Here is a 22,267-nt window from a genome sequence, read left to right on the forward strand (position 1 = left end):
CAGAGACGTAGGCAAGGGCCTGACTGTGAGAAGCTTCCACACTAAGTTAACCGGTTTGAATTGCATCTGCAGTGCTCTCGGAGGGATTTTAAATAGGGGAGTGACAAGATCAGATTTGGCCATAATACAAAAGATAGTGGGAGTGATTTCAAGATTGGAATCAGAGGGCCTTGTCTAGAGGCTACTGGAATAACTCAGGTGAAAAATTATGAATGCATGAAGCAGAACTTGGTGACTATTTGGATAAGGAGAGTGAGGGAAAAGGAAAAATACAAGAGCCAATCTCAGGTTTCTGAACTGTTCAACGGAGTAGGTGACAGAGCCAGATGCCAAGAAAGAGAATACAAAGAAAGAGGAGGAGGGGGTTGGAGGGGAAAAGTTCTTGGTGTCATAATAATCACAGCTTCCACCAGTGCTACTTCTCTGTAGCACTTAGCACTGCTACCACTCCAGTGCCCACACAGCAGGTGGGAAGGTACATGGGCCCCGGAGGACTTGGGGGACAAAGTGTCACCTACAAAAGAGCTGGACAAAGCAAATGCCCATCGGCACCAGAAAGGAAAATCAGTTATTTTGACTTCTGCAGAAATCCTGGAACATTAAGATCACAGAAGCTATCAACTCTGTGGCATTCTACTTTCAGGCACCCTTATCAATTCATTCAGATTCAATGTACCTACAACACTTGGACTACACCCCAGGGTACAGGGAGGTGCTGTTATTGTGATGGAAGAAGCAGCCAACCAGCCTTCTGCTGACCTCTGGGCTGGCTCTGATCCTGGCCTGATGGTAAGAATTTAGGGAGCCTGTCCCAAGAACTCTACGGAACTAAAAACATCCTGGCTAACAAAAGGAAGTCTTGAATCCGTGAGGGGAAACATGAGTTGGGTTGAGACCACTCCACTCCCTAGCTCAGTATTTGTACCTTTGTTTTTTCCTATGGTTTTGGATTGGCTTATCCCTTCAGACTTTCAGCTCAGAAAATCTGGGAAGGAAAGAAAAGAAAAAAATTTTTAACCCACTTATTATCTCTCCATCTTAATATAACTAATGGCAAAATTTTGACATATTTCCTCCAAGTTATTTTTTTAAATATTTATTTATTTATTCGGCCGTGCTGGGTCTTAGTTGCAGCATGTGGGATCTTTGTTGCCACGTGCAGGATCTTCAGTTGAGGCATGCGGGGTTGCAGCATGAGGGATCTTTTAGTTGCAGCATGTGGGATCTTAGTTGCAGCATGTGGGACCTAGTTCCCCGACCAGGGATTGAACTCAGGCCCCCAGCATTGAGAGCTTGGAGTCTTAACCACTGGACCACCACAGAAATCCCTCCTCCAAGTTTTTTTAACTATAGCTTTTTTCTTAATATACTTGTAATCTCAGTAAGAAATATAATTTTTCTTTTGCTTCATCACTTAAAACTCTTTAGTATTCACTTTCTCATGCCCTTAATCTCAGTTATCACCATTTTCAACAGCAGAAAAACAGTCCTTTAAAATGATACACTATAATTTACTTAACCATTTAAATTGTACATGTAAATTGTTTCCAATCTTTTGCTGCTTTAAATGAAAAGGATCATTGGAACACTGTGAATATAGTCTTTTCTCTACTTTGGATTATTTCCTTAGAATCCGGTCCCAATCATATAGTTTTTTTTCTCTCTTTTTATTTAATTTATTTTTCAAAGCTATTACTCATGTGCCTATTCTTCCAATCAAATTCCAGTATGCACTGATGGCTTTTTTTTTAAACATCTTTATTGGAGTATAATTGCTTTACAATGTTGTGTTAGTTTCTGCTGTAAAACAAAGTGAATTAGTTATATGTATACATATATCCCCATATCCCCTCCCTCTTGTGCCTCCCTCCCACCCTCCCTACCCACCCCAATCATGTAGTTTTTAAAGTACATAAATTCTGGAAGTAACCTAACACACACAATTAGTCATAAATTAATATGTATTGACTAATACCTGTCAATTAAGAGGTAGAATAGGATGTGTAAGCTTTGGAGTTGTGAATTTGGGCTTACCACATCCATAGGTCTCATCTTAAATAGGGAACTCTAGGTTTGATCAGTTCTAGCATCCTTTCATGGACCAGTGCAACAGAGATAATAAAGGCTTTTAGGAATTAGAATGATTCCCTTGACCCTGGGCTCTCCTACCTGATTGTAACTTTGAAAGTCTGGGGGAATTCAGCTAAATGCAACAATCTTCCCCCCCGCCCTTTTTTGGCACTGCATGGCATGTGGGATCTTAGTTCCCTGACCAGGGATCAAACCCACACCCCCTGCAGTGGAAGTGCAGAGCTTTAACCACTGGACTACCAGGGAAGTCCTGCAATGAACTTTTCTGAGCCCTACTATATGCTCTGGTTCTGTGCCAGGAACACGTAATACAAAGACAGAAGACTTAGGCCCTGTCCTGAAGTGATTGCTGCCTTGAGTGTGAAAAATGTTACAAAAGAAATAGATACAGACACAGAAGGAGTGACTTTCAGGGAAAACTTCAGAAAGATGAGGACTGATACAGTGATTTCTAAAGTATGAAAAGTTCACTAAGGAAAGAATAGGAGGGCTGTTCCAAGCAAAGGCACAGAGAGATGGGGAACTGCTAGGATTTCAGTCTTCATACATGAAAGGTGCAAAGAGAACAGCAGCAAGATAGGGATGGCAAAGCAGAAGAGGGATGACACTACAGTGGCTCTTTGGCTTTAACGAAGGCTTAGATTTCATCTTCTGGGTTAATGTTTCCAAAGGCCAATAGGAAAGATGATTTTAGCTGGCACAAGGACAATGATATATGTATTTTAAAATGAATATCATATCAATAAAAGGACATAAATAGCACATCACACTTGGGATTTCATAAATGTTATTGCTTAGGATGAGGCTAATTAAAGAAAGGAGTCTTTAAAGAATCATGAAGGTGGTACTTGAGTGGCAAAGTACTTTTTCCATTATGGGGAGGCTTAAGGAGTTTTAAGCAAAGCAGTAACATGAACTTAGGTTTTAGAAAGCTCCCTCTGATGTAAAGGATGAATTGTAAGGTGAGAAGCAATGTTAAGGAAACCAGTTAAAAGACTGTTGTAAAGGTCCAGGAGAAATGTGGTCAGAAGGTAAACTAGGTAGAGAGGAATGAAAAAGATTTAAGAGATATTTAGGATATTGGGACCAAGGATTGTGGCGTGGGTTTGATCCCTGGTCAGGGAACTATGATCCCACATGCCATGCAGTGCCAAAAAAGGGGGGAAAAAAAAAAAGATTGTTGCATTTAGCTGAATCCCCCAGACTTTCAAAGTTACAATCAGGTAGGAGAGCCCAGGGTCAAGGGAGTCATTCTAATTCCTAAAAGCCTTTATTATCTCTGTTGCACTGGTCCATGAAAGGATGCTAGAACTGATCAAACCTAGAGTTCCCTATTTAAGATGAGACCTATGGATGTGGTAAGCCCAAATTCACAACTCCAAAGCTTACACATCCTATTCTACCTCTTGACAGGTATTAGTCAATACATATTAATTTATGACTAATTGTGTGTGTTAGGTTACTTCCAGAATTTATGTACTTTAAAAACTACATGATTGGGGTGGGTAGGGAGGGTGGGAGGGAGGCGCAAGATCATGGGGGAAGAGAATGTAGAAGAGTTTTGGATGATTCCTGACTTGTGGTTTGAAGGTTGGAGTGGATAGAAGGAAAAGAAAGAGGAGGTTTTCGTTAGTGTTTATGTACATGTCAGGAGGCGGAAAGTAGGAGTGAAACCATTAATTTTAGTTTGGGGCATGTTGAGTTTGGGACCACAGATGAACACTATGATGTTGTGAGAAATGAAAATAATGAAAGTTTCAGTCCAAGGAGATGAGATTTAAGAGATACTTGAAGTAAAGGCACCTGTAAATTCACAGCATAGACTCTGTGCATGAGGGATAAAGGTGAGGGATAATCACTATTTTTTTTGTTGCCCTGAATAGAGGAAAGGTCTTGCTAGATATTTGATTATGTATTTTTCAAGTGGGGCTTAAGTTACAACTTTTATTTTATTTATTTATTTTTTTGCGGTACACGGGCCTCTCACTGTTGTGGCCTCTCCCGTCGCCGAGCACAGGCTCCGGACGCGCAGGCTCAGTGGCCATGGCTCATGGGCCTAGCCGCTCTGCGGCATGTGGGATCTTACAGGACCGGGGCACGAACCCGTGTCCCCTGCATCTGCAGGCGGACTCTCAACCACTGCGCCACCAGGGAAGCCCAAGTTACAACTTTTTAATGTGTCTCTTTTTAAGATTAAGTTACTGAACCAAAAGAAGCATGATTTGTAAGCCCTGTAAATACTGTTATAAAGCCCGTAAATACTGTTAATATAAATATTCTCAACATAGATTACAAGACACCAACAGATTAAAGAAACTTATCTTTGTTGTGAGATTAGCACAGGGCATTTTATTTTCCAAAGTGCACGATGGTACAGGATTAATAACCGATCTGCACTCATTATTCTTTAAAAGTAAGCTGGCACAGGCTCCTTCTCTGGGCTTCGGTTCTAAGGGAGACGCAGCAGAGCCCGCGTCGTCGCTTCCTGGCGAGCTTGAGGGGGCCACAGGGCCTTGTCCTATCGCTGTGGTCCGCCGCTGGCTCGCTGGTTCGGGAGCAGGGCGCTGCAGCCACCCATCCCGGTCAAGGTGTTTGTTAAACAGAAGCCCCAGAGTACCGGGAGCCTGCAACCCTTTGCCTGGAACGGCGGTTCAGGCGTGAATCGTGCTGACTGAGGATGGCAGCCTCCGGGGTGGAGAAGAGCGGCAAGAAGACCGAGAAGAAACTTGCTGCTCGAGAGGAAGCTAAATTGGCAAGCTTCATGGGCGTCATGAATAACATGCGGAAACAGTGATTTAAATCCACCACTCAACTATAGTTGAATCTACAGTCTACCCAGGGATTTATACCCAGGGTCAACTTGAAATCACACTGGGAGGGACTGACTGCAGAACCTTGTTGACAAGCTACATAAATCCAAAGAAAACACTGTGTGATGTGATCCTTATGGTCCAGGAACAAAAGACAGCTGTTCACTCTGTTGTCCTTGCTGCAGCCAGTTATTTTTAAACTTAATGTTCACAACTAACATGCTTGAACCAAAGTCCTTTGAAGTAGAACTCAAAGATGCTGAACCTGACATTATTTTTTTATTTTTATTTTTTTTGCGGTACGCGGGCCTCTCACTGTTGTGGCCTCTCCCGTTGTGGAGCACAGGCTCCGGACGCGCAGGCTCAGCGGCCATGGCTCACGGGCCCAGCCGCTCCACGGCATGTGGGACCCTCCCGGAGCGGGGCACGAACCCCTGTCCCCTGCATCGCCAGGCGGACTCTCAACCACTGCGCCACCAGGGAAGCCCTGAACCTGACATTATTAAATAACTTGTGGAATTCTCTTATAGCATTAGAATTTCTGTGAATAGCAACAATGTTCAGTCTTTGTTAGATGGAGCAAACCAGTACCAGATTGAACCTGTGAAGAAATGTGTGTTGATTTTTTCAAAGAACAAGTTGATGCTTCCAATTGTCTTGATATAAATGGGCTAGCAGAGTGTCTAGACTGTCCTAAATTGAATGCAACTGCAGATGACTTTATTCATCAGCATTTTACTGAATTTTATAAAACTGATGAATTTCTACAACTTGATGCCAGGTGAGTTACACATCTCCTCAACCAGGACACTCTAACTGTGAGAGCAGAGGATCAGGTTTACGATGCTACGGTCAGGTGGTTGAAATATGATGAACCTAATCTCCAGCCATTTATGGTTGACATCCTTGCTAAAGTCAGGTTTCCTCTTATATCGAAGAATTTCTGAAGTAAGACACTAGAAGCTGAACCACTTATTCAAGACAATCCTGAATGCCTTAAAATAGTGATAAGTGGAATGAGGTATCATCTCCTGTCTCCAAAGGATTGAGAAGAACTGGTAGAAGACAAAAGGCCCAGAAGAAAGAAACATGACTACCGCATAGCCCTATCTGGAGGTTCCCAACCACAGTCTTGTAGTTATTTTAACCCGAAGTTGAAAAGAGAAGTATATTCTGCACGAGCCTGGAAGTGAGACTGTAACTTTAGAATTCTCTTTTGACGTCTTTGTTCTTATAAATGGCCCATACTTAATGCTCTTTTGTATATTCAACCATAAGTGTTTAGACTTCAAGTGGAAAAATTTAAATAACTGCCAATAAAAACATCCTCATTCCATCAATTATTACTTATTCCCTAAAGCTAACACCATTAGAATCCCATTACAATATTTATTAAATGTTTCTATTAGAAGTGCCAGCCTCTCCTTTCTTTTTGCTAAAAACTTCACCTTAAAAAATTAACCATTTACTATTACTTATTTTAATATAAGTTGGTTGTCTTTATTATTTCTAATATTAAAACAATCAAGGAAGCTGATTTCATTATAAATTATTATTAGTTACCTTGACTCTCCCAAAGTGAACATTATTTCATTATTCATTCAAGCAGACTGCTTAATAATAAGGACTGTATAGAAATTGTTTTAACATTCTTGAACTTGGGACTTCCCTGATGGTCCAGTGGTTAAGAATCTGCCTTCCAATGCAGGGAACACGGGTTGGATCCCTGGTCTTGGGGAACTAAGCTCCCACATGTGGCGGGGCAACTAAGCCTGTGCACCACAGCGAAAGATCCCTCATGCCACAACTAAGCCTCAACAAAGATCCCACGTGCCGCAACTAAGACCTGATGCAGCCAAAAATAAAATAAATCAGTATTTAAAAAAAAAAAATTCTTGAACTTAACATTTAACATCAGAGATGTTAAAATGGTTTTAACTATCATTATATGGGATCCACTTGTGTGTGTCCGAGTCCAAAATGATTATTTTCATTGAATGGATCTCCTTCAGAGAAGACAATTTAAGCAGTACTACTTAATTGAATTATCTAGAATTAAGCCAATATCCCTATAAACTATTATCTTTAGATATTCCTTGGATATAGCTGGTGAGAGGCGGCAAATATATGTATTAATTGCTGACTGAAAAATGGTAAGACAGAATATCTTAACGGTTTTTCTAGTAGATAAGTAAAGTAGTAGATAAACTAGTAGAGAGAACTAGGATTAAACCCTTGTTAGAGACGTGCCCTTCTCCTGAAGGTATAATGTAATGGTTAGGAGGCAGACTGCTTAGGTTCAGATTCCAACTGTACCACGTGTTTTCTATGTGACCTTGCTTAAGGCACAACCTTTCTTTATTAATATTAGTAGCAGCTGTATTCCTTGACCTGCTAACATGACTCAAGCATCCTGCACACTGCTTCAAAACGGGTCACCCCACCTAGAGGGGGGGTGGGAGGGAGGCTAAAGAGGGAGGAGATATGGGGATGTATGTATACGTATAGCTGATTCACTCTGTTATACAGCAGAAACTAACACACCATTGTAAAGCAATTATACTCCAATAAAGATGTTAAAAAAAAAAACCAACAAACGGCGTCACCCTCCTGTGCAATTTCTTACGGCTTGAATCTCAGAACCGAAAGATCCGGTGACCCCGTTAACACTGATGCCTCTTGGAGTTGATGTTAGCTTTTATTCTGAGGTCAGCTGGCTGAGGAAATGGATAAACAGCTGAACATATCCATATCACATGGTTGTTCCTGACGGAAAGTCCCACCCCTCTGCCCACTTCCGCCGCCCAGCGCCTGGGACTTACCCGCGCGAGTACCGGGTCCCTCGCTGCGGGGGACGCGCCTTCCCGCCTGCCGCGCAGGGCCCGGAGCTTGCGCAGTGCCGCGGTGCAGCTCCTCAGCATGGCTCCGAGCGTGCGCGGGGCTCCGGCCGCCGGAAGCGCGGCGGCTGGCTCGCGGCCGCGGCAGAGACCAACTCACCCAACCAGCCACCCAACGGCCCGCCCTTCCTCTTTAACTTAGGGGAGCGGAGGGCGGGGCGTGAAGGCAGCGCGGGCGTCGGTCTTTTCGTCCGGTAAAATGCTAGGCCCTCCTCGGGCGCCGGAGCCACTTCCGGAGCAAATGTCAAGCTTCGAGAGGGCGGCTGGAGAGGTGCGCGCGGCGCCGGCAGCTCGGCGGCCTGGAGAGGACGACGGGGCCTGGGAGGGCGGCTCCGCGGCTACAGCTCACGGCCCTCAGCCCCTCAGCCCAGGCGGCCACGCGCTACTAATGAGGATTCTCTGGCTTTTTTCCCGTCTCGCGCCGGCCGACCGAATTCTGTGTTCTCTGTTCCCTAGTAGTTCTACCTCCCGCAGAAGACTTAAGCTGTCAGGTGGGTAGGAGCGCCCACAGCGGATTGTAGGAATATAATATTTTCTTGGAGGCCATGGACAAATCCATGGTTGGGATTGATCTGTAGAGAGACTTCTGGGTGCAGAGGACATACGCTTACAAAGCTACGTTCTCTACCTCTTGCGCCGCCCCTCCACACACACCCTTAAGGCTCCGGGCAGAGCTAAAAGCCCTCGAGTCTGGCTTTTTCAACTACAAGTCGTAGCAACACCTGACGGATGTATTCACCTCTTAGCTTTGCAGACATATCTGAGCTCCAAGTCCCACTCCACCACCTAACACCTTGTACGCTCTTTAATTGTACCTGGGCTCTTGTTTCTTCATTGTTGTATTAAAAAGAATATATCAAGTTTTACTTGTTGCCAGGACCTTCTCTTTCAGTAGGAGTCACCGAAGTCAGAAGTTACTTGAAGTTATCTTGTATTCACCTCAGAAAGAAAGTACCCCCAGGCCAGTGGTGTGTTGAAGGTGACTTGAACAGTCTCGTTAAAATTGTAAGTATTCGGCTAGCCAATCCTTAAACACTGCCATTATTAAAATTTAAATTATATAAACTTACAATTAAGTAATATTAAAAAAATGAAGGTATTGTAATGACACTCCCCAGTCAGTCCCCAGCAAGTGTCCTTCTGACCGGTATTTTGGAGCCAGTAAGGAGACCCGAGTTTGGTTCGGACGCAAAGGAAGTCACAGAATGAAGAGGTGGGAGTTCAAGCTCTCGAGTACGTGCTCTTCCCCAAAGGCGTTTGGCTGGGGTTGCTTTATAGGGTTCTTGTCAGCAGGGAGGGGGCAGGTCTGCGTAGGCACCCCCCCCACACACACGTTTGCTGCTCAAGGCTTCAGAAAGCAGTGTGTGGGAGGTGTGGGTGCAGTACATCTGCACTGGGCCTGCTCCAGCCATCTTGGATTGCAGGGGCCTGTGCAGCACTTCTGGACAGGGGCCCAGAGCTGAGGTGCCAGGCCCAGCCTTTTCACACTAGGAACTCTGGTCTGAAGGGCCTGGTGTAAGATCTCTGCATGCAACACCCTGTGAGCAAGTGAAACTAGACTAAGCACAAAGAAAAAGAAAAAGGTTAAACTCTGTCTTATTACCCAGATTCTATTTTTATTTCCCAGGAATTGTTAATGGGCTTGGCCGGTGACAGTATTAGATACTAAAAACTGTAACTACCTAATTATTTTTACTACATTTTACTATTGTATGTGCTCTTGAGGTTATTTATCTTTATCTCATTTGTATGGGGGGAATACTAGGCACACATCTTCCCAACATCGCATTTAGTCACATCACAGTGGTAGCTTAAAATTGACTGACTGGGAGTATTCACTTAGATACTGCAAATGAGGGCCTTCCTTTCTTACCTTATTAAATATTTACCAGTATACCACAGTCTTAGTCCATCCCGAGGTGAAGTTTTAAGACTCTTAATGGTTACTAGAATAACGGGTTACTAGAATTGCTTACCCCCAGCACATCATTACACAGTATTTTCCCACCAACACAGCTGTGTAACTACTCACATAGTAAAGGTGGGACTGGAGGGATTATTATCAGGAGAGATTTATCAGAGATAAATAAACTTGGCTTTGGGCTTGGGTCTAAGTTCAGAGAGTCCCCTTCTACTTTTTTTTTTTGTGAGCAATTAGTATCAGATATTTTCCTTGATTACATGAACTTCTCCATCAGTTTGTCAGTAGGAAAGAATGCCCAGTGTATTTTAAACCCACCATATTAACTGGGAGTAAAGGTATAGCATTCTGAGATAGAGGGAATTTGAGAGTTAAGGCGTGTAAAAGCGACTCAAACTGAAGATGATTCGGCATAAGGGGTGGCTGTTGATATTCTGTAATTTTAGGAGGCTGTCTCATGGCCCCCCTTCCCCCAACACATGTACCGTACCCTCTATCTCTAAGAGAAGTTGTCTCCTTTTCAATATAGTATTCCAGTTTCCTGAGGGCGTGGACGGTGCCAAGTTGTCTTGTTAATTGTAGTACTTCTTTTAATAGCTCACACACATTGCTTCAATACTTGTTTAGTAGCAAGAGCCTGAAGTATTTTTTGTGTTTATTGTCTTTCCATGTGGTGCATGCAGATAGAGGCACATTATAAAACAAACCCATGAATCAAGATGACTTCTGTTAGTGAATAAGAAGATAGGTTATACAGATAACTTAAAATTGTATATATGTACAAATTACAATGTAGTTAGAGTCCATCAAAACCCATAAATAGACTCCAGCCCTGCTAAGATTGTAAATGTACCAACAGCTCTTCTAGGTCAGTTACACTCAGTATAACTTTAAAATTTGTCAGGTAGTGGCAGTGCATTTGGATCAGTCACCCACACTCTGACCTGGCTTCCTCACCAGGTATTTATCTGATGTATTCATGTTGACAACACATGAAATGTCTGGCCGAGTTTGGAGGGAGATGGGGCGGATGACAGTCTAGGAATAGGATTGATAGTCTTGGAAATGGAAGTTTTTCTTGGATGTTTGTGTGGCTCACGCAAAGAATAAATTTTCATCCTTGTTTTTGATAAAACTATGCTTTAATGAAATAAGCCCACTGTGTGAAACTTGTGTTTTCACCATTCTTCTTTAATACTGTGAACAGCTTTATAGAGGTTTAATGGGGACATATAGTAAACTACATGTATTTAAAGTGTACAAGTTGGTAAATTTTGCTACATGTAGACACCTATGAAAACATCACTACAATCAAGATAATGAGCCTGTCACCCAAAAGTTTCCTCATGCCTCCTACCCTCAAGGCAAACACTGGTCTGCTTTCTTTCTTTTTTTAAAAATAAATTTATTTATTTTATTTTATTTGTTTTTGGCTGCGTTGGGTCTTCGTTGCTGTGCGCGGGCTTTCTCTAGTTGCCGTGAGCGGGGGCTACTCTTCGTTGTGGTGCGCAGGCTTTCATTGCGGTGGCTTCTCTTGTTGCAGACCGTGGGCTCTAGGCGGGCGGGCTTCAGCAGTTGTGGCATGCGGTCTCCGTAGTTGTGGCTTGCAGGCTCTAGAGCACAGGCTCAGTAGTTGTGGCGCACGGGCTTAGTTGCTTTGAGGCATGTGGGATCTTCCCAGACCAGGGCTCAAACCCGTGTCCCCTACATTGGCAGGCAGATTCTTAACCACTGTGCCACCAGAGAAGTCCCTGGTCTGCTTTCTGTCACTTATAGTTTACAATTTCTCACGTTTTAAATAGAATCATATAGTATATACTCTTTTTTAACATCTTTATTGGAGTATGATTGCTTTACAATGTTGTGTTAGTTTCTGCTTTATAACAAAGTGAATCAGCTATAAGTATACATATATCCCCATATCCCCTCCCTCTTGCATTTCCCTCCCACCCTCCCTATCCCACCCCTCTAGTTGGTCACAAAGCACCGAGCTGATCTCCCTGTGCTATGTGGCTGCCTCCCACTAGCTAGCTATTTTACATTTGGTAGTGTATATATGTCCATGCCACTCTTTTACTTCGTCCCAGCTTACCCTTCCCCCTCTCCGTGTCCTCAAGTCCATTCTCTACGTCTGCGTCTTTATTCCTGTCCTGCTCCTAGGTTCTTCAGAACCATATATATATTTTTTAGATTCCATATATATGTGTTAGCATACGGTATTTGTTTTTCTCTTTCTGACTTATCTGCACTCTGTATGACAGACTCTAGGTCCATCCACCTCACTACAAATAACTCGATTTCATTTCTTTTTATGGCTGAGTAATATTCCATTGTATATATGTGCTACATCTTCTTTATCCATTCATCTGTTGATGGACACTTAGGTTGCTTCCATGTCCTGGCTATTGTAAATAGTACTGCAGTGAACATTGTGGTACATGACTCTTTTTTTTTTTTTTTTTTTTGCGGTACGTGGGCCTCTCACTGTTGTGGAGCACAGGCTCCAGACGCGCAGGCCCAGTGGCCATGGCTCACGGGCCCAGCTGCTCCACGGCATGTGGGATCTTCCCAGACCGGGGCACGAACCCGTGTCCCCTGCATCAGCAGGCGGACTCTCAACCACTGCGCCACCAGGGAAGCCCCATGACTCTTTTTGAGTTATGGTTTTCTCAGGCTGTGTGCCCAGTAGCGGGATTGCTGGGTCGTATGGTAGTTCTATTTTTAGTTTTTTAAGGAGCCTCCGTATTGTTCTCCATAGTGGCTGTATCAATTTACATTCCCACCAACAGTGCGAGAGGGTTCCCTCTTCTCCACACCCTCTCCAGCATTTCTTGTTTGTAGGTTTTTAAAATTATTTATTTATTTATTTATTTATTTTTGACTGCATTAGGTCTTCATTCCCGCACATGGGCTTTCTTTAGTTGCGTCGAGCAGGGGCTACTCTTCATTGTGGTGCGCGGGCTTCTCATTGTGGTGGCTTCTCTTGTTGCGGAGCACAGGTTCTAGGCACGTGGGCTTCAGTAGTTGCAGCATGTGGGCTCAGTAGTTGTGGCTCGTGGGCTTAGTTGCTCCGTGGCATGTGGGATCTTCCCGGACCAGGACTCAAACCCGTGTCTCCTGCATTGGCAGGCAGATTCTTAACCACTGCGCCACCAGGGAAGTCCCGCCAATACCATACCGTCTTGATTCTTGTAGCTTTGTGTCTAGTCTTGAAATAATTTTCAACTTTGTTCTTCTTTTTCAAAGTTGTTTTGGCTATTCTAGATATTTTGCAGTTCCATATGAATTTTTAAAAAAATTATTTATTTATTTTTGTCTGCATTGGGTCTTCGTTGCTGCATGCGGGCTTCTCACTGTGGTGACTTCTCTTGTTGTGGAGCACGGGCTCCAGGTGCGTGGGCTTCAGTAGGTGTGGCTCACTGGCTTCAGTTGTTGTGGCTCACGGTCTCTAGAGCAGAGGCTCAGCAATTGTGACACATGGGCTTAGTTGCTTTGCGGAATGTGGTATCCTCCCAGACCAGGAATCAAACCCGTGTTCCCTGCATTGACATGCAGATTCCTAACCACTGCGCCACCAGGGAAGCCCACCATATGAATTTTAAAATAAGTTTGTCAGTACCTACAAAAAACGTGTTGGGGTTTTGAATTGACATCTTAGTATATTGAGTGTTCTCATAAGCAAGTTATACTCATCAACAAAACTTCTCATGAGCAGGTTGTGTATCTCCATTTATTTAAATCTTTTGTGATTTCCTTCAGCTATAATTTATAATACAGGTCTTGTACATCTTTTGTAATATTTATCTTTAGGTATTTCATATGTATTGATGCTATTGTAAATAACATTTAAAATTTCAATCCCTGATTGTTTATTGCTCATATATGGAAATACAATTACTTTTTAATATAGTGATCTTATGTCTGTAAACTTGCTAAACTCATTTAGGTCTAGAAAGTTTTGTTTTTTTTAATTTTTTTATATAAACTTATTTTATTTTTGGCTGCGCTGGGTCTTTGTTGCTGTGTGGGGGCTTTTCTCTGGTTGCGGTGAGCGGGGGCTACTCTTCTTTTTGGTGCACGGGCTTCTTGTTGCAGAGCATGGGCTCTAGGCATGCAGATAGTTCTAGTAACTTTTGATTAGATTTCTTAGATTTTCTACATAGACAAACGTTTTATCTGCAACTTTTTAATAGATTCCTTAGATTTTCTACATAGATGATCATGTTATCTGAGTTTTACTTCTTACTTTACTCTCTGGACACCTTTTTTTTGCCTATTGCACTGGCTAGAACCTCACATACAGTGTTGAATAGTAGTGATGAAAGCATATATGCTTGCCTTGTTGCTGATCTCAGGGGGAAAGTATTCAGTCTTTCACCATTAAGTATGATGTTAGTTGTACGTTTGTTGTGTTGATAGATGCTTATTAACACATGGAGAAATCCTTCCTATTCCTCATTTGCTGAGAGTTTTTATTAGGAGTGGACGTTGGATTTAATCAAATGCTTTTTCTGCATCTATTAAGATGATCATGTCGTTTTTCTTTTTAAATTTGTTTAATATTGTGAATTACTCTGATTGACTTTGAATGTAAAACTAACCTTGCTTTCCCCAGATAAGCCACATGAGGGATAAGCCACATGAGGGATATTGGTCTGTACTTTTCTTTCCTTATAATATCTTTTTCTGGTTGTGATATTAAAGTAATGGTGGCCTTATAGAGTGAGTTGGGAAGTATTATCCTCTTTAATTTTCTGGAAGAGTTTGTGTAGAATTGGCATTTTTTTCATAAATGTTTGATATAATTCACTAGTAAAGCCACCTGGGCATGGAGTTTACTTTGTGGGAAGGCTTTTAGCCATGCATTCATTTTCTTTGATAGTGCAGGGCTATTCCTACTGTAAGAACCTTGCAGTAGTGTAATTTCTTCTCTTCTGGCCTTTATGCTCTTTTTGTCATGCATTTTACGTTTGTAAATGTTAAAACCCTCACGGTACATTGCTATTATTTTTGTTTATGCAGTCATTTGTCTTTTAAAGAATTTTAAATAATAAGAAAAAAATCTTATTCATTTAACCATGTAGTTTTAATTTCCAGTGCTCTTCATTCATTTGTGGAGATCCAGATTTCCATCTGGTATCATTTTCTTCTGCTTGGGAACTTCCTTTATTTCTTGTATTGTGTGTCTGTGTGTGTGGTATGGGGTTCTTCTAGTGGGTAGTGTGGTAATGAGTTCTTTCACCTTTCATGTGTTTGAATATATCTTTATTTTGCTGTCACTTTTGAAAGATTTTTGTTGAGTATAGAATTCTATGTTGACAGTTTTTTTTCTTTCAGTATTTTAAAGATACTGCTCTACTATATTCTTGCTTGCATTCTTTCTTTTTAAAAAAATTAACTAATTTATTATTTTTATTTTTGGCTGTGTTGGGTCTTTGTTGCTGCGCGCAGGCTTTCTCTAGTTGTGGCGAGTGGGGTCTACTCTTCGTTGCGGTGTGCAGGCTTCTCATTGGGTGGCTTCTCTTGTTGCAGAGCACGGGCTCTAGGCGCATGGGCTTCAGTAGTTGTGGCGCTCGGGCTCAGTGTTTGTGGCTCACAGGCTCTAGAGCGCAGGCTCAGTGGTTGTGGCTTATGGGCTTAGTTGCTCCGTGGCATGTGGGATCTTCCCGGACCAGGGCTCGAGCCTGTGTTCCCTGCATTGGTAGGCGGATTCTTAACCACTGCGCCACCAGGGAAGCCCTCGCTTGCATTATTTCTGATGAGAGATCTGATGTCATCTTTATTTTTGTCTATATGTGAGATGTCTTTTTTCTCTGGATGCTTCTAAGAGTTTCTCTTTATCACTGTTTTTTTTTAAACAATTTGGTTATGATGTGCCTTGATGTTTGTTTTTTTTTCATATTTCTTGTGTTTGGGGCTCATTGGGATTCTTGGATCTGTGGATTAATAGTTTTCATCAAATTTGGGAAATTTTTGGCTGTTATTTCTTCAACTTTATTTTCAGTTCTCTCCTCTCTACCCTTTCTTTTAGGGACTCCAAATACTTGTATGTTAGGCCACATAACATTGTCTCACAGCTCACTGTTGCTCTTTTCTTTCTTTTTAAGTGTCATTAAAAAGATTCTCTTTTCTGTGTTTCATTTTGGGTAGTTTATATTGCTATACCTTCAAGTTAACGAATCTTTTCTTCTGAAATACGTAATCTGCTGTTAAATCCCATCCAGTGTATTTTTCACCTAAGACATTGTACTTTTATCTCTAAAAGTTTGATTTGGGTTTTTTTTTATATCTGCCATATCTCTACGTAACCTGTTGAACTTATAGAATACAGGTATAATAACTGTTTTAATGTCATTTTATGCCACTTCTAATGTCTGTGTCAATTCTGGGTTGGTTTCGACTGGCTGATTTTTCTCCTCAATATGGGTTGTATTTTCCTGCATCTCTGCAAGCCTTGTGATCTTTATTTAGAAGAGGAAGAACTGAATGCCAGACATTGTGAATTTTACCCTGTCAGGTGCCAGATAGTTTTGTATTCCTGTAAATCTTGAGCTTTGCTCTGGGATGCAGTTAATTTACTGGGAAACAGTATGATCCTTTTGAGTCTTGCTTTTAAGATTTGTTAGGAAGGACCAGAGCAGTGCTGAGTCTGCGGCAAGGTTTCTCAACCTCAGCACTGTTGACATTTTGGACCAGATAATACTTTGTTGTCCTGTCCACTGCAAGATGTTTAGTAGCATCCTTGGCCTCCCCACTGGATGCTAGTAGCACCTTGCCTCTAGTCCTGACAAATCAAAAATGTCTCCAGATGTTACAGACATTGTCCCCTGGTTGGGGGCAGGGGAAGCAAAATTACCCCTGGCTGAGAACCATTAGTCAAGGGTTAATGATTTCCCACTACTGAAGAAAGACCTTTTTGATACTCTAGCCAATGCCCTATGAAACATGATGTTTTCCAGTCTAAGCTGTTGGGAACAGGCTCTCTTCCTGGCCCTCTGTGAGTGCTGGGCACTGTTTACTCTCATTCTTTCAATAGTTCTCTCCTCAGCATCTGTGGGATAGTTTCCTCACACAAAGGCACCAATCAATACTCTGAATACACTCTGCAGATCTCCAGAGTTCTTTCTCTGTACAGGTCTGTCCTCTCTAGCACTCTGTCCCACAAACACTAGCCACCTTGGGTTCCCCATACTCTCAGCTGCACTTCCTCAACTCAGGAGTCCAACAGGTTCACCTGAGTTCTCCTCCCCTGTGTGGCAGCCTGGAAACCCTCTTAAGTTAAATCGTAGGGCTCTCTCCTCATTTGTTTCCAGTCTGTCAGGGATCACTGTCCTTCACTGGCTGATGTCCAGTATCTTGAAAATTGTTGTTTCATATATTTTGGGTGGTGGTGGTGTTTTTTGTGAGGAGTGGGGTAGGGTCATTATTATTTAAGGTGAGAGGGTAAATCCAGTCCTTGTTACTGCATCTTGGATTACAAGTCGGTCCTTTAATTTTTAACCTTAGACTGGGTGCCTTATTTCCTGGTAAACTTTCCCCCCCACCCCCGGTAAACTTTTACATTACTTTTTTAAAAACTGAAAACTTAGACCTCTTTATAAAACAGAAGTCAGAATGAACATGAACATATAAGCTATAGTGGACCTTAGGTATTCTTGAGAGTTAAGTTTCAAGACCTTCACAAATCTCCAAAATTTCCAGTATTACCATTGAGGGGGAGCAGAATATGTGACCCCAAAACATACCACTTTGGCATGTGGATTTTAAGTTGATGACAAACAAGGCCCAACAGACTTTGGAAGAGCTGTTTACCTTCCCCTTAACTGCCTAAAAGAATTTAGATTGACAGCAGGAAAAGAGCCAATACCAAAGATAACTTTTTATCAGAGAGACTTAGCTATGTGGTATGGCAAACATCTGTTTATCAAACATTTGCTCACCAAACATTTGCTCTTCTCATTCTCCTGTGAATTGCCTTCCTCCCGTTTGAAGCCCCAGACCCTTACCCCTTCTTCTTAGCTGAGGGTGGCATATAAACCTCAATTGCCTGAGTCTCTTTGGGGCTCGGATATGCATGAAATTTGTTTTTCTTCTGTTAATCTGCTTTATGTCAATTTAATTATTAGACCAGCCAGAAAGGAAGAAGGGAAAAGTTTTCCACCCCTACACCGTAATATACCATCTCCTCTAAAAGTTAATAAAATAGGGAACCAGTGGTGATCTAGTGGTTAGAACTTAGCACTCTCACTGCTGGGGGCCCCAGGTTCAACCCCTGGTGGGGGAACTAAGATCCTGCAAGCCACAGGACTCGGCCAAAAAAAAAAAAAAAATTAATGAGGTATAATGGAAAAAATTTAAGAGGTACCTTAATGAACCATGAACATAGATGAATTTTTAAAATTAAACATACATGAATTGTGAGTTAATCTCAAATTTATATTTCCTGGTTATAAATCTAGGAATCATCCTTGACCTCTCCTTGTTTCACATTCCTATACCCCATTCAGTTAGCGGACACTTGAGTTAACCCTGTAAGCCAGTGGTCTTCACATTTTTGTTTTTTGCTAGAATAACCTGAAAATAGTTTTGAAAAATTATGTATTCTCATACATCTTAAAATTGATATTTAAATTTTTTCTCATAAACTTAGTTATAAGGTTTATAATTTTTGTGTATTGTATAATGAATATGTACTTTAAATATATTTTTGTCAAAATCTTATGGCTGCATATTTAGCTCATTTAAGTTTTGGAACATGTTTGCCATATGAACTAATTGGCAAAATCAATCCTCACTGGAAAATCAGTCAGTGAAATCAATCTTTCTATTAGAAAAAGTCTGTAATTTTTCAATTCAAATAATGGTGTTAATATGTATCCCTCTGATAACCATTTCACTTTTGAATTTTAAATTAAATTCGGAACCTTGCATTTATAAGTAGCCTGGATGACAATAAGATGCTGCCTCGTTTAATATTTCTTGCTGAATTTCTCTCTGATTTGTTATCACAGGACTCTTCCTCAGGGAGGACTTATTCTTGACTTCTTATCCTCGGGACAGTGCACCAAAGTGAGATGCTGGGTAGGTGAGGGTACATAGTGGGAGAAGGGTGACTGTGAAAGGGGAAGTTGGAAAGCAGACTGCAGGCTAATTTTCAGACAGATACAATTCATTTGCATCATTACTATTTTGGTGTAGTATCTAGAGTTGTTGTGTGGTTTCTTAAAATGATTTTCATCACTTAGGGGAAAGGGAGATTTCTACCTTGGGTGACCAGGTAGAAGGTGTTATCATTTCCCAACTATCATGTGCTCTAGCCATACAGGTCCCCTTTCAGCTCTGGGAACATCCCAGGCTCTTTCCTGCCCCAGGGCTTTCTTGTATGTTCTTCAGCTGGCAGTGCTCTTTTACTCCATTCTCTACATAGCCAACTCCAACTAATCCTTTGCTGTCAGCATAATTGTCACTTTCTTAGTGAGGCCTTCCTTGGCTAGAGGGTTTACTGTGTGTCAGACACTACACTAAGTGCTTTACATACAATATTTAATCTGAATTAGGTCCTCATTAAATTCTCCCATAATGGCTGGAAATTTTCCTTTAAAGCACTTATTATAGTTTGTAGTTTAATATATATTTCTCTGCCTCCCTCAGGAGACTATAAACTTTCTCTGTGTCCCTTTGGCTCACCCCTGCATCCCTAGTGTCTAGTACAGTAACTGACTGATCATGGGCACTCAGAAAATAGTTGTTGAATGAACAAATGAATGGGAAACATTTGGAAAGAGGGCTGGGGCTTTTTATTTTTCTCTCTGAACCCTCTCTCTTTAGGTTATCTCATCAGTTCTCAATTTAAACACCGTCCATATGCTGATGCTCCCAACTTTTTATCTCCAGTTCAAAGTTCTCTTTACTTAATCATCTGGATAATTGTGTGAAAAAACCATTATTATCCCTGTTTTACAGATAAAACCCCTGGAGAAAATTACATGTTCCAGTGCCATCATCAAATGTAGGGTTTCATGGATGTTATAATGCATCCCTAAGAAGGTTCTACTATATCGTTCTCATTACAGAGTGCTGAATCCGTCTTTTTCAACATTACTTTCATTGAATTCAGAGTTAAAGACTCCTGTAAGATTTGTTATGTAAAGACACCTGGATTGGTTGATCCAAGCTGTTAGATAAAGATTCTGGTAATGAGTGGGGTCTGTTGTACTGGATAAACAGAATTCTGTAAAGAATGCTTCTTAACAAAGCTTATTTTCGCCTTGGTATATGTCATGAGTAATAAAAAGCACCATTTATAAATACTTACAAATGCCCAATACAAATTTTAAGGCACCAACATGTACATAAAGAAACAAATCCACTTCTGTAGTTGTGGCATTACTATAGGCCATACTTCCTTTACTTTTGTATAAAACCATTTAGGATTAGACACTAACCCAAATGCCTTAAGAGTCTTGGAAAGGAAAGCTACAGTAGATTAACAGTAACATGGTCCCTGTATGAATTACTAAATCCCTGAGCAGGTGAAGTCTGAGTTAAGTCTTGAGGGGCAGATAGGAGTTGGCCCAGAAATGAGGTAGGAGAGGACAGGACATTGCAGGTGCAGGGCGTCCAGGCGTCATCCTCCATGCCAGAGGACAGCATGGGGGTCACTCAAATTCAGGGAACTACCAACAGTTTCTGTGAGGTTTGGGCATTGTTAGGACAGGGGTGTAGGGAGAGATGAGGCTGGAAAAGCAGGTGAGGCCTTCAAGATCCTGAAGGATCATTACCACCCATACTAACATGCTGGGGTTTACTCTGGGCAGCGGGAGCCCAGGAGGACTGTTATGTCCTCTGAGGGTCATTATCTGATCGATATTTCAGAAAGATCATGATGGAGACTATTAAAATTGTATTGGAATCAGGAATACACTTTAGACTCATGGTGGGTGGGTGGGAGTGAAGGGATTTGGTAATGGATGAGACCTGGGGCATGGAGAGAGGAGGAGTCAGGGTGTCACTCGGTTTCTGAGCTTGGATGGGGGATGGTGGAAGGTACTCTTTAAAGTGGGAAAAGAAGTGTTTGGGGGCAGAGGGAAGAAAGGTGAGCTCTGTTTTAGAGATACCTGTGGAGATGTCCAGTGTGCAAATAGAAAAGTCAGGAATTTGAGAGAGAGACCTGAAAATGTCTTTTGATTTAATGACATAGAACATATTAGCGACCTTAACAAATGCTGCTTATGTGAAGTGAGGCTGGAGGCCAGACTGGAGATTGCAGAGGGATGAGTGGCATATGGACAAATTCATACAAACAGGAATAGAATGACTGAGGAGGGGAGAGGGCAGCAGCCAGGGGTGAAGAAAGGATTGTTTGTTTTTTGAAATAAGGATCTTTCTTTGTTTTTTTTTATTAAATACAGAGAAAATATCAATTGTACATGCTGAGAAAATTTAACAGCACAGAAGTTATAAAAATAAAAGTAAAAACTTGTCAGCCTGCTTTTTGACCAGACTCTTCAGCTGTGGGCCCGGCATCTACCATTAAGCTCTCTCCACTTCTGGCCCATTTCTGTTTAAACCTGTTCAAGCCTCCTTCACCCAAAACAACAATCAATAATTATAGTAGAAACCCTCACTCCTATACTACTAACCCATTTCTATCCCTTCTCTTTCTACCACGGCCAAAGTTCTCAAGAAAAAAAAACAACACATTTTTCAACTCTTTATGTTCAGGCCCCAGGTACTGTTTGAATTGTCATCCACAACTACTAAATTTAGTAGATATTTGTCAAGCCTTGTCATATTTAATCTCTTCACAGCATTTAATAGTATTGATTACTTTCCCTTAAACTTCCTTTTCTCTTGGTTTCCTCAACATCAACTCATCCAAGTTCAATTCCTATGTCTCTGGAAATTTGCTTCTTTGTGGAATCATTTACTTTCTTATTAAATTTTGTGACATCTGTCCTCTGCCCTCTTTTCTTTTCATGTGGCATGATCTGGCGACCTTAATTATTCTTTAACTACATTGTGGAACAAAATTTGGGTTCAAATCAGACTCTGTCCCTTCCTGACTGAATGTTTGGTTTTTTCAAACAATGACCAATTCTCCAATTTTCTGATACCAACTGGGTGTTGTATAATTTAATTCAATTATGACTCCAACTATCTGGAGTCAGTACAGACCCTGGATTCAGGGCTCCATCTCACAAGACTGCTCCCACTTCAGATGCCCGCTGCAAATGGGGTGCCCAGGTTACCACCACTTCTGCCTGGCTGACTATAAATTCAGGGATTCTCATCCCTCTCCCTGTACCCTCCACTCCAATTCAATAATTCACAGAACTCAAGAAAGCATATGGTTTCCATAACAATTTTATTATAAAGAATATATAACTCAGGGACAGCCAAATGCAAGTTCTAGGGTAGAGGTGAGAGGGTGGAGGGGCATTGGTGCAGGGCTTCCATGCCCTGTCAGCATACTACCCTCCCAGCACATCAAGTTCACCAACTTGGACTCTCCCCCAAACCTTGTCAGAGTTTTTATTGAGGTTTCA

General features: G+C 41.7%; 2 protein-coding genes across 7 annotated transcripts in view; one reads left to right on the forward strand and one right to left on the reverse strand.

The window, feature by feature from the left end:
- The window catches only part of THEM4 (thioesterase superfamily member 4), a 47,346-nt gene extending 39,392 nt beyond the window's left edge, over window positions 1–7,954 (reverse strand). The window contains exon 1 of one of the 2 annotated variants that reach the window (XM_060090550.1): window positions 7,724–7,954. In XM_060090550.1, coding sequence (XP_059946533.1) covers window positions 7,724–7,822 — 99 coding nt within the window. In that variant the 5' untranslated portion in view covers window positions 7,823–7,954. The remainder of the gene's footprint in view (window positions 1–7,723) is intronic. The other variant, XM_060090551.1, reaches the window with a different exon arrangement.
- LOC132484243 (uncharacterized) overlaps window positions 7,809–22,267 on the forward strand; it is a 31,285-nt gene continuing 16,826 nt past the window's right edge. Inside the window, exons 1-4 of one of the 5 annotated variants that reach the window (XR_009531165.1) lie at window positions 7,809–8,289; window positions 8,691–8,803; window positions 18,731–18,800; window positions 19,683–21,204. Coding sequence is in view for 3 of the 5 variants with exons in the window: in XM_060090546.1 (XP_059946529.1) it covers window positions 7,998–8,289; window positions 8,676–8,803 (420 nt within the window). In the remaining 2 variants the exon portion in view is untranslated. Of the gene's footprint in view, window positions 8,290–8,675; window positions 8,804–18,730; window positions 18,801–19,682; window positions 21,205–22,267 lie in introns of those variants that run through there. The other 4 variants (XR_009531166.1, XM_060090546.1, XM_060090547.1 and 1 more) reach the window with 4 other exon arrangements.

The sequence above is a fragment of the Mesoplodon densirostris genome, chromosome 2 (genome assembly GCF_025265405.1).
Source record: "Mesoplodon densirostris isolate mMesDen1 chromosome 2, mMesDen1 primary haplotype, whole genome shotgun sequence".
Taxonomy (NCBI): Eukaryota; Metazoa; Chordata; class Mammalia; order Artiodactyla; family Ziphiidae; genus Mesoplodon; species Mesoplodon densirostris.